The 14627-nt window shown below is 27.6% G+C and overlaps 2 protein-coding genes and 1 long non-coding RNA gene across 5 annotated transcripts; 1 reads left to right on the forward strand and 2 right to left on the reverse strand.

The window, feature by feature from the left end:
• Nucleotides 1-2247: 2247 nt before the first annotated feature.
• On the reverse strand, nucleotides 2248-5422 carry LOC103573452 (uncharacterized). 2 transcript variants are annotated; one of them, XR_008403971.1, is made up of 4 exons: nucleotides 5165-5422; nucleotides 4896-5095; nucleotides 3665-3851; nucleotides 2248-3580 (listed from the first exon to the last, which is right to left on the reverse strand). XR_008403971.1 is itself a non-coding variant. In XM_008552550.2 (4 exons), exons 1-4 carry the CDS (start codon nucleotides 5200-5202, stop codon nucleotides 3359-3361), a joined length of 621 nt encoding a protein of 206 aa, XP_008550772.1. In that variant the 5' UTR covers nucleotides 5203-5421; the 3' UTR covers nucleotides 2250-3358. The 2 variants fall into 2 exon arrangements, 1 of the variants encoding a protein (XP_008550772.1); XM_008552550.2 differs by having other exon boundaries at nucleotides 2250-3580; nucleotides 5191-5421.
• A 588-nt stretch (nucleotides 5423-6010) lies between these two features.
• On the reverse strand, nucleotides 6011-7464 carry LOC103573453 (uncharacterized). Of its 2 annotated transcripts, none has more exons than XM_008552552.2 (4): nucleotides 7293-7464; nucleotides 7019-7216; nucleotides 6661-6940; nucleotides 6011-6590 (listed from the first exon to the last, which is right to left on the reverse strand). In XM_008552552.2, the coding sequence occupies exons 2-4, from the start codon at nucleotides 7189-7191 to the stop codon at nucleotides 6345-6347; spliced, it is 699 nt and encodes a 232-aa protein (XP_008550774.1). In that variant the 5' UTR covers nucleotides 7192-7216; nucleotides 7293-7464; the 3' UTR covers nucleotides 6011-6344. The 2 variants fall into 2 exon arrangements, with proteins under 2 accessions (XP_008550774.1, XP_008550773.1); XM_008552551.2 differs by having other exon boundaries at nucleotides 6013-6590; nucleotides 7019-7200.
• A 4012-nt stretch (nucleotides 7465-11476) lies between these two features.
• LOC128668228 (uncharacterized) lies at nucleotides 11477-13152 on the forward strand. The gene is made up of 2 exons (XR_008403995.1): nucleotides 11477-11645; nucleotides 12161-13152. It is a non-coding gene; the product is annotated as an uncharacterized LOC128668228 (long non-coding RNA).
• Nucleotides 13153-14627: the final 1475 nt, after the last annotated feature.

Consider the following 14627-nt stretch of genomic DNA (forward strand, 5'->3'; position numbering starts at 1 on the left):
ACCAAAAAAAAAGTAAAGATGAAAACTGATTCCGCTTTTGCCTAGATTTTGCTCAAAGTACATTAACAAAAAAATAATAATAAAAAAAAAAAAAAAAAAAGAAAATTAAATATTGTACGAATCGAATCACATATCTATAGCTCTAGGATGCTCCGATTTTATTTGACGTCATTTTATATGCCTCGTAATTTAACGAAAAACTAAATTAAGTTAATGACAATGAAATAATAAAAAATGAAAATAATAATCAGGTCATGATGTGTAATAGAAATAAAATGTATAATACATATATATAAAATAATAATAAAAGAAAAGCATTAATATAACGAAAATAGTAGTGAAATAATAATTATTTGAACAGATAAATTTTAAAATACGTTATTCAAAGAGGCACATGGTATATACATGTATGAATTTTTAACAAATTCTATTAATTGTATACATATACACACACATACACACACATCGAGTGCAAAGTATTTTAAATCATAAGACATCCATGAGTGCTTGATAAAATGATAAATAATGTGATACATTTTATCGAATAAAAATATAATAAAAATTAACCGAAAAATGACAGATTACAATCAATTGTATGTAACATCGATAAATTTTTACCAAAAAATATTGACAATTGATAACTAAATAAAAGATATTAATAAATGTTTTAATAACAAAACAACCGAATGGACAAATATATATATATATATAAATATAGATTTAAATGCAATAAGTGCTTCGAGAACCGATAAATTAAATCGATAATATCTAAGTTAATAAATACTTATAATTATTTAATTAATTAAAATTGCAATAAAGTGCTTCGTGAATTTAAAATAAGTATTTAATAATAACACCGAAATCGTAGCAGTAAATCGTTAATTTTAAAAAATAAAACGACAAGCGAATAATAATAATATTAAAGTGAGTAAATAATTAAGTGTAGATGATTAAACAACAACAACAATTATTAATAATAATTTAAAAAATATAATATTGAATTGAAAGTGTACGTTTGTATGTTTCTATGTTTTATATATCAGAGATGAGTGAGAGATGGAATGAATTTTAAGGGATGATTGTGATATTATTATTATTATTAATATTATTATTGTTATTATTATTCCAAGAGAACGATGAAAAAACTATACTGTTATAAGACATGTGCTCTGAACTGTACATTCTACGGTATAAAAAAACTCTGCAGACTAGAAATGATATGATTTCGCTTATACAAACCATCTGTATGCAGATGCGGTTGTAAAAATAACAATGTGATAAAGAGAGGAATAAAATAAAGAATCTAATAAGCTGAGAGGGTTAACGGAATATATATTTTCACAGTTTAACATATTATTACTCTATAGCTGAATTTTTTTTTTTCTTTAACCAATCTATCATTTGAATTATTTGTTGGCTATTTTATTATTAAATTTATATTTCATCATTTTTATATCTATATATATGATATCCAATTTTAATTTTAATATATTAAACTCACATTCCATACGAGTTCCATACTCGAGAGTAAAAGGAAATCTATTGAATTCGGTACTGTACAGTGTTACATATCTATATATCTGTATATGTATATGTCGATATTGGCAAGCTAAGGCGGGCAGTTAGCCAACAGAGTTGTAGTATTGGAAAAAGCGTATAGACAAGGAGAGAAGTGAATAAAATAAGTAAAAAGACGATACTGCCGTCGTCGTCGTCATCGTAGTAGTTCCAGTAGTATGTGTGGTGTATTAAACTCAAAGAAAAAAAAATAAAATCAGTACTTGGTATGTATATATTATACGGCTACGGCTACAGCTACAGCTGCATTTTAAAAGTTCAATTCTATGGCTTTGATTTATTTACGTATCGTTGAATCCGCCTGCGTAGATATATTATTTGAATATATATAACAGATAGTAGCTGCTTCTCTGGTGATGGTCATTTTTTTTTTATCCCTATCTACGTTGACGTGATTAAATTTCCCTTCCAATATCCTTCTGAAAAATCAACTCCAATACCAACAGTTTTATTTTACCTCTATGATATATTCAAATATTACCTCTAGCCAACTATTTCTTGTATTTAAATATTTATTCTTCTCTGTGCAAAAAAAATAAATTAATATAAATGCCCATCATTGTTGTTTTTTTTAATATTAATATGCAACAAAAAAAACCAGACGTTTTATTATTTCTTCAATGATATTTCTTAACAATAAATAAAAATATAAAATAAATCTAAAAATCACGTTAAGAAAATTTGTACTTAACAAATATTTGTTTTATTTCACTCTTTATTTTTTTTTATACTCATATATATCATTATATTGTAAAAAAAAAAAAACAAAGAATAACATGTCGATAATTGAGACGTGACATGAGTGTGTAGATTTTTCTGTCACATCGTTCACTCAACTATTGAACTAATGATAAAAAAAACATAATAATAATAATAATAATAATAATAAACGACTACTGGCAGAATGTGAGCTGAGTGTTACACGTTGTTAATGTGAGGACAAGAGAGTTTGAAAAATTATTAACGAAATAAGTAAATAAAAAAAAAAAAAAAAATTTGACCTGTATAATAAATATACAAATAAGTATTTATTACCATTATTGTATATGTTCGTTGACTATTATGTTAGAAATAAAACCAAAGAAAGAAAAAAAAATAATAATAATTTCGAGATAAATTTCTATTTTTAATTTCAGCAGCATCTGTATCACGAACATGGGCACAATATGTGCAAAAACTAGCAATACTGTACATGTAACGTGTTGAGGGTTGAAAAAAATAAGTTTAAGGAGGAGTTGGGTGAAAAGGACGAAATGGCGGGAAACGGGCGAGTGGATCGATGCCGAAGAAGCCGAAGCAAAACGTAACAGCTCGTGGCCAAACCCTGGATACCTATACCACCTATACCACTGTTGACCTTTACAACTATTTATTTATTTTTTTAATATAATTATTATTGTTTGTATTGTTACTCGGAAGTATACATATTGCACACAAGCCCTTTATTTTTAACTTTACGACTTTACTTGTATTTATCAATAATAAATATAAATATTTTAATACCAAATACCAAGAAAAAAAAATTAAAAAATGAGAGATGCAATAAATTTTTTTTTTCCAACAGCTTATTTATAAATAAATTTCGTGTCGCGGAAATATATATATATAGATATATCAGTATGAGTAACGAGACATTAAATAAAATGAAATTGCAAGTAGTAGCATACCGACGGCATGTTGAGTTTACATCAAAAGTCACTTTAGTTGGTTTCTCAAGTCGGAAATTAAAAAATGGGAGGATAAAGGATAGAGAGTAGATTCAGTAGCAGGAGTCAGTCTGTCAACCACCTTTCCAACTGCGCACGACAACTTCTGGCGGTGAAGATGATCTAATAAATTTACTACCACTACTATTACCACTGCTATCAAGATTTTGCTGCTGCTGGATTGAAATCATTTTCAATCGATTAATTGAATAATTATCATCGTTTCTACTATTTATATTAAAATTATCATTACGAGATAATTTTATTCGCAGATGTCTCTCCCCTTCTTTCAGTACCTAAAAAAAAAAAAAAAAATTAGAATAATGATTTAAAAAAAAATAATCTAGTTGAATAACGATAAAGTTTTTTGTTATTTTCACCTGAACTCTAACTTGACGATTATCCTCAGCATACTCCTCATCGATGTAATCATTGGAATAATCATAATCCTCATTATTTTGGTAGTTATCTCTCCATCTGTTTGAATAATTTTCAGGATATTTGGGTAATTCAAATTCGATTGTAAAAGGCTCCTTGTTACTTTGATGGCGGGATCTTTCAGGACGCCTACAAAAAGTTAAAATAAAAAAATAAGTAGATGTTGAATATGGATTGAGCAATTTTATTGAAAGGTCATAAAGGATCGCGAATATTACAGAGGCAACCAGACGGTGCCGATTCTTCCTCCCGATTAGACTCTTTGGCATTGCTAGCTAATATAATATATATATATATGTATGAAAATGATAGGCCATCAAGTAGGTGGTGGTAGCGATAGAGGAAGTGAGGAGGAGAGTCTGTAATTACTGGAGCCTTGTCGTCCGGAATAGAGCTCAAATTTAGGGCTATCGTATAATATAATAGAGTAGTATCTAAAAGTAGGGCGTGTCCATCAGTAACACGATTGTACAGATATTATCCTATTCCATTTTATAGACATACCAATAAATTACATTATTTTTTAAATTCATTTTCCACTACAGTCATTTTTTTCGTAAATTGTGACTAAAAGTAAAAAAAAAATACATATATATGGTTACTTATTATAATAATATAGGTATATTTACATATGTAATATTCAGTACACACGAGGCATATATCCATACTGAACACATGGGCAAGTTTTTAGAGCTTGCACTTGAGCATAATTTTCAGGCGTTAATGAAGTTTGTATATGATCAAAGACCCAACTAACTCAGTTACTTGGTTACTTAGTAAAACAAACGGATCTACCAAATTCAATCTTGCGCTATTTTTTTTTTTTCCACCAATTAACTTTTTAACTTTTTTTTCGTATTACTATCGAATGTATTTTGGCATCTTGATTAGGCAACTACTTTCTAATGTGAAAAGTCTTTGAAATTAAAATTTAAAAAAAAATAAATGAGATGCTCATGCAAATTTTATGGTAAAATTTCTCAATTAATAGGTCAAGTGTACTAGGAACAAGTTATTTCATAAATATGTCAAGCAGTTTTCAACGACAATATTAATTATAGTATACGTTAATTTTAATATCAAATACGTTGATACATATTTCAATAAAGTAACTTAGAAAAATCATGTATAAACTTTTTATACAGATAAAATAAAATTTGAAATTTTGCTCACCAGTGAGGAGGATAATGAGACAACTTCGGGCGACGTTTTTTCAATATACTTTTATGTGAATGTGAATATCTGTGCCATTGTGCTCGGCGATATCCCCAAGGTTTTGGACGATAATATTTTAAGGATCTCACAGGTTTGTATCCCACTGACAAATCTACCAATGCCACAAAAATAATCACCAGTCCTAATATATATAAAAACTAAAATAAAAAAAAAAAACACGTCTAATTTAATACACAGTTTATGTTTTTTACTTTCATTTTTTGTACCTTTATTTTATATCACTCATACATACATTTTTATTCATTCTCTATCTTTATATTAAAAGAGTTCTCTATCACCAGTAATATATTTCACTCATTTTAAAAATAATAATCAAATGTATTGATAAAATTGAAATGACAGAAAAAAAAAAAGAAAATATATAAGATGAAACAAGTTGTCTGTTTAAAGTGCCAATAGATTTTAATAGTAAGTTCAGAATAGTGTCTTGGTTTTATACTTCCCCCTTTCGTGGTTCATTCACTACTCGACTATCAACTAGAATCTGCTGTTAGAATAGAGAGTTTTGTTTCTATTTAATTTTAATTTTATGAGAAATAAGGAAATACTTATATCATCGTCTATTAAATTTCTATAAAATCTGATAGCTGCAATAAATATTGTCATTTTTAATTAGCAAATAATTATCAATTAAAATTATAAAAATATAATTTTAACAGATAAATAAATAATATTAATGATAATTATTTATTATAAACTAAACAATTACTATTAGGAGAAAGCAAATTTATTTTTATGTTGCTGGATATTTTTACTGCTTTTGTTTTATAGCTGTTATAACTCAAGTCTTTTGAGTCTAGCGAAAGTCAAGGTGAATGTTAAAAATGTTTTAATAGATTATATTTCAGTAATGTTTACCCGAATGTCTTGTTATTTATAGTGTCTTTATATTTAACAACAAAAGAAAATTAAAAATACTACACTATTAATTATTTGATATGATTTTTATTATATAACAATTAACTGGCATATTAATAATTAAATAAATGTCTACATAATATTTGGTGTAATTAATTAGTTGATTGCAACTACATATTGTGTGTACAACAATTATTTATTTAAATTATTATTTCTACTAAAACAATAAATTAATTACTAAATAAGAGAGTGTAAGAATAACTCTCATTTAATTATTGCGGAATGACTAGATTTTAATACATATATTCATTTTTTTTATCAAAAAGCAATTTTAATAAAAAAAAGTCTGTTCTATTATTATTATTGCTAATAATAGTAATAATAAATATATATCAACGGAAGCAGTACGATATTTATATAAATTTAAAAAAATTATTATATTCCAATTGTATATAAGTCATTTACGTCCATACTTTATGTACTTTCATTGTAATAAATAAAAATTAATAATAATAATAATTATTATTATTATGTTGCTTGTTGATTGAGTTCAACGCAATCAGTTGGTTTTATTTCGAGCCACCAATTATTAGGATAGTGATATTTTTGCAATTCAATACCCTCTCTCGGAACGGGAATAAGTCTCCCGCCAAATTGCTTGGCCGGCAATGGCGGGATTACCAACTGTGGTGGGAAGCACTGAAGACTTGGTGATAATTCACAGTCTGGCGGTAATACTCTTCTTGTCCAACCAACTCTTCTCATCATCTGAGTCTTTTAACGATAAAATACTATTAAAAATGAATTTATACTAAAGTTTATAATAAAAAATAAAAAAACTTACCACAGTATCTTGTTCAAAAACAATTATTTCAACTCTGGCTGATGCCTCTCCTATCTCATGCTCCTGAACACGATAAATACCAGACGTATACATATAAGTGGCACTTAATCCAGCATCACGGAAGGCTTTTGTGATTAATACATCATCTCTCATTGTGTCCACAATGCAAATTTCTATTTTACGAGCCCAAGGAAGAGCTCGACCAATTCTAACTTGGCCCCATAGGGCTCCAAAACAAAGAAAATTAACAATACCCAATTTAGTCAACACCAAATGCACTCTGAAATTCATAAAATCGATGCCACTCATTAATTTTTACTCTTATTTTTACTGCTAGGATGTTGTATTTTTGAATTACCTGTAAACCAATTCATGTAATCTCTCGGTAAATTCCTCTGGTACACTACACGGTGGCGGTGGTAAGTTTTCTCTCCCAAGATTATACCAGAAAAGAGCACTGATGAATAGAAAAGCACATAGCGCTCGTAGAGGTGTCACGCGAAAATATCTGCGTGAAGACCATGGACTCATTTTGATTAACTAAATTAAAATATTGCTATTATTATTTAATTTAAATAATTTTTGATAAAAAGAATAGTTTTGTTTTGGAGCAAATATAAAATATTACTCACGATTGTAATAGATACTCATGACCCAAATATACAATTGGGCCGAAAGTACTTTCTCTGTTAAATAATTATTATTATCACTAATATTTGATAGAATTATATTTTAATAGTTACTATCTGTTGTGATTCACCTGATCAGTTAATTAAAGTAATCTGGAAATTTGACAACGCTGTCTCGCACGTTCAATCGATTTATTTTATTTTTTATATATATATGATAATAGACGTATATATATACTCAATATTATCAGCGGATGGATAAAGGTATTTCCAAGGATATAATAAAATTTTCGGATGAAAATATAAACTACGCTACGTCCTTCAGTCGTTAACTATTATGTACAAAATTGAATTTGAAAATATACCGTGATGCTTGTGGTAACTCCAGAATGTGGCGCTCTCTATAGCTACAAAGTTAAATTTATTTGTTGTAATTATTTATGGAAAAAAAAAACTTTTAAATTTATGTTATTAATTTTATTAATAATTAACTTTATCCTGATATATTTTTCATGACTTGAAATTTTTTCCTATTTATAAAATATTTTACAATCGCTTAAAAGTGATAATAAAAAGAAACAAATAGAATAAATATTTTCTGATACGTGCCGCGAAAAAAAAAATAAATGAAACAATAATGAGTTATTTTGGTAATTCAAATAATTAAAAAAATTATTAAATATTTAAACGAGTAAAATAAAAATTCTTGTCCTTAATATAAGATTTAAGTAAACAATAGATAATCTTATCAATGCTTTAAACTAGTCTTTCTTTTTCTTGTATTTAAAGTAATTGATATACTCCAATATTTATTCAAGATTTATTAACACTATTATCCGTACTTGCTGTCGTCACTGATGATACGGCTTAGTTATCATAATTAAAAAAAATCACATTTTTACTTTATTAAGCTTTCTTATATATATATATATGCGCTGTACATAATTTTAGCTTTGTGTTACTGAATAACTTCCATTGGAAATTTCTAGAAAAATCGAGAATCGTCTGGTACCAAAAACAAATAGTTATTTTTTTTATTGAAGAAATTATCAAGATAAATAATGTTTAATTATTATAACAATTGACGGCAAGAATTAATTATATCAACGATTGCCATTAAGCAGTAAACTATTTACATTCGGTATTTTATTTTTATATTTATCAATTAGTATATTAAAAAAATGATAACAATAATAATAGTATTGGGTTAGTATATAATGAACATATCGTAGTTGTTATTGTTGAGAGGTCTCTTTCTCTTTCTCTTCCGCTCTTTTAATAAATGCCGACTGGTGGTTAGAAAGCGCGAATATTCGCATTAACAAGTATATATATATATATCTATATACTGTGGAGTTACATTGCCAAGTCTGAATGGTATGTCACTACTTTAACCTTGATTAATGATACAATAAAAATTCCCCGTTTTCTCAAACGCAGTGCATCCTTTGATTCTTACAACTTATTGCGGAAGCACTCGTCAACTGTCTAGGTCATCGTTTAGGTCAAGTCAAAGGACGTGTACTGTATTTTTTAAAAACATGTAAAATTAAATTTTTCTGCTTTTAGTGACAATTTTTAAAAAAATAATAAATATAAATAAAATTTATAAAATTTTTTATTTGGCCTTTATAAATTTTTTTTTTTTCAATCTTTGATATATACACACTGTCACACAAAGTACAAAGTCATGGTTATATTCTCTCAAACGATTAAACGTCCCTGCAATACTTAAAAACTACAACGTTGTCAACATCAGGGCATCAAATACTGCAACAGGATCATAAAAAGTCTAAGATTGATCATCGCAGATCGCAGAGAGCACCCGAACTCACTACACGATGAGGATTAGTGGTTTATCGTCCAGTGAATCTTACACACACACACATGTATATAAATACGTTCTATACCTAAATAAAACTTGCGGGTGAACGAAAGAGGGAAAGAGGAAAAGAGGGAAAGAGAGAGCTTCTAAAAGTATAAAGGTGGATAAGGATGAGGGCTATAAAATGGACGACGGATGAGTAGGTGAGGGTGATGGACCAGTATAGGGAACGCGAGTTGCATTTCAATGGGTTTGAGCGCGTACGTAAAAGTGTTTCGTGGATTCCAACAGTAAGGGTAAAAACCCTCTGCCATGCCCGTACGAAAAGAACGACAAAGGATGCCGACCACTCAAACATCTGAACTATAATACTCTATATACTCCATTGCATATCATCCATTTATTCGATACATACTCAAAATATAAATAAATTTTATTTGCATTATCAACTCTATAATTATTACAACTAATTATAAATAACGTAGCAAGGTTAGCAATATTAAAGCTGACAAATAATTGTCAAAAAATAGTTATAATAACAAACAATAGGAAATGAGTATTTGTGTTGACAAGAGCCACGTGTGTTATCTATCTAGTCAATGCATTGACATTTTTAATATACAAGTATGTCTGTTAGACCAGATACCTTTGCCGCTTTTCGCGTATTTAACGTTCTTGCCGAATAAATATCAACACACACACACACACACACACATACTTTACTGTTGTGTAATGTTATATGTCAAATGCGTAATGCGTCGTACATTTATCTTTACACATTCCCAATAAAATTATTATTTACTTAATTATATTAAGATTTTATTTATTGCTTACTTACGTCAAATATTTTAACAACCGACAATTATTCATTTAAGTATTTCATGAATAAATTTACATTTAAAAATTATTATTATTAAATTTAAATTTTAAACTTTTATTTTCTTGTATATTTATTTACAATAACGGCAATATTTAAGTTAATAAATAATATTTACACCAATCATTCTGAAAGTATTTTATTATTTTCATAAAGTGATAAATACTTGACATAACTTAAATATTTAACATGACAACAACATATAGGCAATATTAAAGAATTTACAATATTTATCAAGTTTGAATTTTTGATTTGATATAGGCATAATCTATATTATGCTACCGATTAATTATAATAGATTTAAAGGAAGATCAGTCAAAGTCCATCAAGAGTTAATTAGAGTATTTGAAATAAATTTAAAAATTAAAAAAAAAAAGAGTAATTATGGGATTTCGTAAGCCACTAGATAGACTTAAAATAGGAGTAAGATTTAATATATTATTTTATGACGGATTACGGGTGACGGGTATGTTTCAGTAGAAAGACCTATAGGCTATATCAGTACTGGTTGCTCTCATTCCGAGCCATCAACCCTCATAGTGCGTTTAATTTACGTGTTTTCACGAGTTATTCGCTTATTCTCGAGCGCTGCTTTCTCATACATCTGTATATCTATACATCTATATGTGCATATATATCTATATATCGTATTGTATGTGTATGTGTATAGTTGTGGTGGTTGTTAAAAGTGGTGGGTATACATTGAAATAGGGGTGAGTTGTTTCCATGGCGACAACAACCCTAACGCCCAATCGTATAGCTCGTTCTTGTCGTTGACGTGACCCATGTTACGATGACAACAGCAGGGATGAGACAATAAAAATTTATCAAAAAATATTTTTAAAATAAAAAAAAAAAAATTGAAAAAATATTTTTCGCGAGTTGATTCCTGGCGTGAAGAAAAAAAATTTATGATGTAATGGCATTGAATTATATATATAATATATTTTTATGGTTTCAGTAAATCACATTGAGTGTAGTGACATGTATGTGACGTAATGAGGTTTAGTAAGTAAACTTGTTTTCTATTCTGACAGCAAACATCTAAACTTAGATTTTAGTAAATCTCTTACGAAATAACAAAGATAGTAAATTGATAAGACGTAATAAAATAATTAATCTGTAGGCTTTTAATTAATTTACGTCGAAATTTTTTAAAATTAATAAATTTTTTTCGTGAAAATTATAATATATGTTGAAATTTTTTTCAATAAATTTTAAATATGAAAAAAAATGTCACTTATTGTTATAGCACAATATAATAATATTCTATGAATTTCAGTAAATTCTCATTAAAAATTATACGTTTCAGAGAAATAAATATTTGAACAGACTGATATTGTACTATTCACTGACTAAATAATAAAATACGAAATAGAAGTGATAAGAGGCACTAAAATAATTAACCCAGCTTCCAAACTAAATTGACGTAGATAATCAAATAAATTCTACAAAGGGGGTACCGGAGGTATATTCACTTAAATACACGTGTATCCATATATATATATATATATATACTATAGATACTTATTCGGTGACAAGTCAGTATCAGTTGAAACCTCTTCAAGTGAAATACGTTAATAAATCTGTAAAAATAATAATTACTATTATTTTAATTTTTTGAATCCCAATTACTTGGAAAATTATGTCTCGCGTGAGTGTCATATTAAGAATATATATTTTAAGTATAGTTATAAACAGAGTTTTAATAGTAATTAATTGTTAAAAAAAAAAAAAAATTAATTGCGTAATGGGATTGCAGTTATCAAAAAATATTCGAAAATTTTAAATAAGTGAAAAATAATTTAATTGCGCCAAAAAAATACAAAATTGGATAAATTTAATTTTCGAATAATTATTTTAATAAATTATTGAGCTAGTAAAAAATTTTAATATGCTAAATATAATGTTGAGAATTTATAGCTTATTTTTTGTTATTATATGAAGCTGCAATTTTTTTTTTTTTAACATTACGCTAAAATTATTAATGAAACATTCCATTTTAATATTAGATTTATTTTTTTGAGAAATACTAATTTAAAAAATTAAAAGTCTTGTGCTTTATAAATAATAGAGTGAATTTTGTATAATAAAATTATATTTTAGAATAATTGATATTAAAGTAGTCAAAAAAATTAAAATTAATATTGATTAAAATTTTTTTTTCAGTTGTTGATAATTTGTTTAATCGCATTATGCCTAGTTGCAACATTGATGGCATTCCCAAACAGAAAATATCCTCGACACGCAAATTTTGGAAGCACCATTATCAGTCGAGATGATACAACAACCGAGAAATGTGAGTTGTGCTTTGATAAACCAAGAAGAATCTAACATACAGCTGCAATATAAAATATATATTTTATCATTTTTTTCAACAAAATATTTTATTTTATATTGTATAAAATGACATCATATCTGATCATTTGCGGCATTTTAAGTCAGCAATTTAGTCTATCTAGTTCAACAAAAATCAAACAATCCAGCTTAGTCAATTTATAATCCACTAAAGTCATAAATTTTTATTTTAAGTTTAGATTACATTAACTAATGTTAAGTCAGTATCACAATAATTATATAATAAGCAATAACAAAAAACCTTAACTGCAAAAAAAAAATATATATATATATATATATATATATATATATGCATGTATATGTTCAGCTAAAAAGTATTAAAATTAAATAGCACATTTAAATCTATTTCAACGTATTTGAAAATGCGTATTTTTTCTTTATTTAATGGATATTCGTAAATAATGGAAAAAAAAAAAAAAAATACATAATAGCGCCTTTCATTTACAATAATTAAATTTATATTTCTATGTTTTTAAGAATGAGCAGTTTTATTGTAACTATTATTGTTAATATTATTATGTATAATTAAATGCATGTTGTAAAATAAAATATTGATATAAATCACGTATTTAAAAAAAAATAAATATAGATATAAAAAGTTTTTGGAAATAGGGTGACTGAGACAGCAAATGAACACTTAGTTAATGAATGAACGGTCGTAATTTTATGTACAGAGTATCTTGATCTAAAATGATACAACAAAACTACAGTTCAAGTTCTAGAAGTTGTTAATAAAACATTTTATGTAATTGTAATTAAAGTCTAAAAGATGGACAGAATAAGTAAAAATTTAATCATGTCGATTTACTGGTCGAGTTTATTCACTGGACCGATTACCCTATATTAAAAGTTAAAATTTTTTACGTATTTGGTAATGCACATATTTTACTTGAGCAAATGTAAATATAAAGCATTTAAAAAGTATTTGTATATATTAGCAATGAGACATGTTGTAGACACCACAAGTAGCACAAAGTATAAAAATAATAATCTGATGGTGTCTATCATCAACATGAGTGAGTGAGTAAATTTATTGCCGTATATGGTTTGCACTTATATACGTATTTAACGTTATCTACATCGTAGTAATCGAATTCATCGTCTGAATTGTAGTACGACAGGAAGCTGTCAAGTCAAACATATACACAAGCATGTACAGTTTAGTGTATACAAGACAGTAGGAGTAAAAGGAGAATGATATGGAGAAGGAGGAGGAGGAGGAGAACAGTAGAGAGGCGTACAGAGACATGGAGAGATATAGAGAGACGTAATGTAAGGAATGTCAAGCCTCACTATCGCGGTTTTCGACATGGACGGATGGCTTACGTCTCATTGTATGCATATTCCAACAGCTGGACGCCACAACCCAAACGGACTTTGCTATGTCGTCCTCGTCATTGCCATCATCGTCGTCGGCGTCGTTGGCGCTTTCCATATCCCTGATGCTCATACTCTCTTTCCCTCTATCTCTACTACTCCGCTGTTGTGTTGAATTACGACCCTAACTCGTCTCTTATCACCCACTATCGCCCACTTTATGTACTTCCTATTATCATCCATCCCAACTCTATGTATATAACGCACCAATAACAGCTACCATTACTACGACTATTAGAATATAGTGTATAGAGCATCTCACTTACTCTCATGACTAGCAATCATTATTATTACATTTTTCATACTCTTGCTCAATAATAACAATAGTTTTTGTCACTGCTTGCGAAATTTTTTATAATATTGAGTTCGGTGATAATCAATTTATTTAAAACAAAAAAAAAAAAGTTATAAAATCGATACATGAAATAACTAACAAGTAATACCTGATAAGAAAGATGATAAAATTTTAAAAATCATGCGTCCTAATACTGAAATATGTAATAACATGGATCTTCCATCTCATCTTGATCTTGATCATTTTTTTTTTTTTTGTTTTTTTTTTTTTTATGTATTCACTTGATGATCAAGAAACGTCTCAAGATTGTAGAGACTGTTGGAGACTGTAGAGAAATGCGTCCCGTCGCGCTAGTCACCAAAATCTCGACGGGAGTTAGAAGTGACTTATCTAACAGTCGTATCTCACACTGATATTCTTTCTTTATTAAAGTTCCTAACCACTTAAAACTATATAACACTCTATATACACGTCATCATTATTATTAATATTTTGTTATCACTGTAGTATTTTTCTCCATAATAATTTTTTCGCCGTGCAAATTTTGTCCGATAGTGTGCTTATGTATCTATATATCTGTATTTATCTCAGTATTGTATTTAAATG

The sequence above is a fragment of the Microplitis demolitor genome, chromosome 7 (genome assembly GCF_026212275.2).
Source record: "Microplitis demolitor isolate Queensland-Clemson2020A chromosome 7, iyMicDemo2.1a, whole genome shotgun sequence".
In the NCBI taxonomy this organism is placed as follows: domain Eukaryota; kingdom Metazoa; phylum Arthropoda; class Insecta; order Hymenoptera; family Braconidae; genus Microplitis; species Microplitis demolitor.

Bases quoted from the DNA above. Each gene is read 5' to 3' on its own strand.
- LOC103573452 (XM_008552550.2), bottom strand. The intron at 3,852-4,895 runs GTGAGCAAAATT...AACTTTTTGTAG, and splicing joins TCTCATTATCCTCCTCACTG to GCGTCCTGAAAGATCCCGCC. The intron at 3,581-3,664 runs GTGAAAATAACA...TTTTTTTTTTAG, and splicing joins ATCGTCAAGTTAGAGTTCAG to GTACTGAAAGAAGGGGAGAG.
- LOC103573453 (XM_008552552.2), bottom strand. From the start codon at position 7,191: ATGAGTCCATGGTCTTCACGCAGATATTTTCGCGTGACACCTCTACGA. The intron at 6,941-7,018 runs GTAATTCAAAAA...TATGAATTTCAG, and splicing joins TTACATGAATTGGTTTACAG to AGTGCATTTGGTGTTGACTA. The intron at 6,591-6,660 runs GTAAGTTTTTTT...TATCGTTAAAAG, and splicing joins TTTTTGAACAAGATACTGTG to ACTCAGATGATGAGAAGAGT.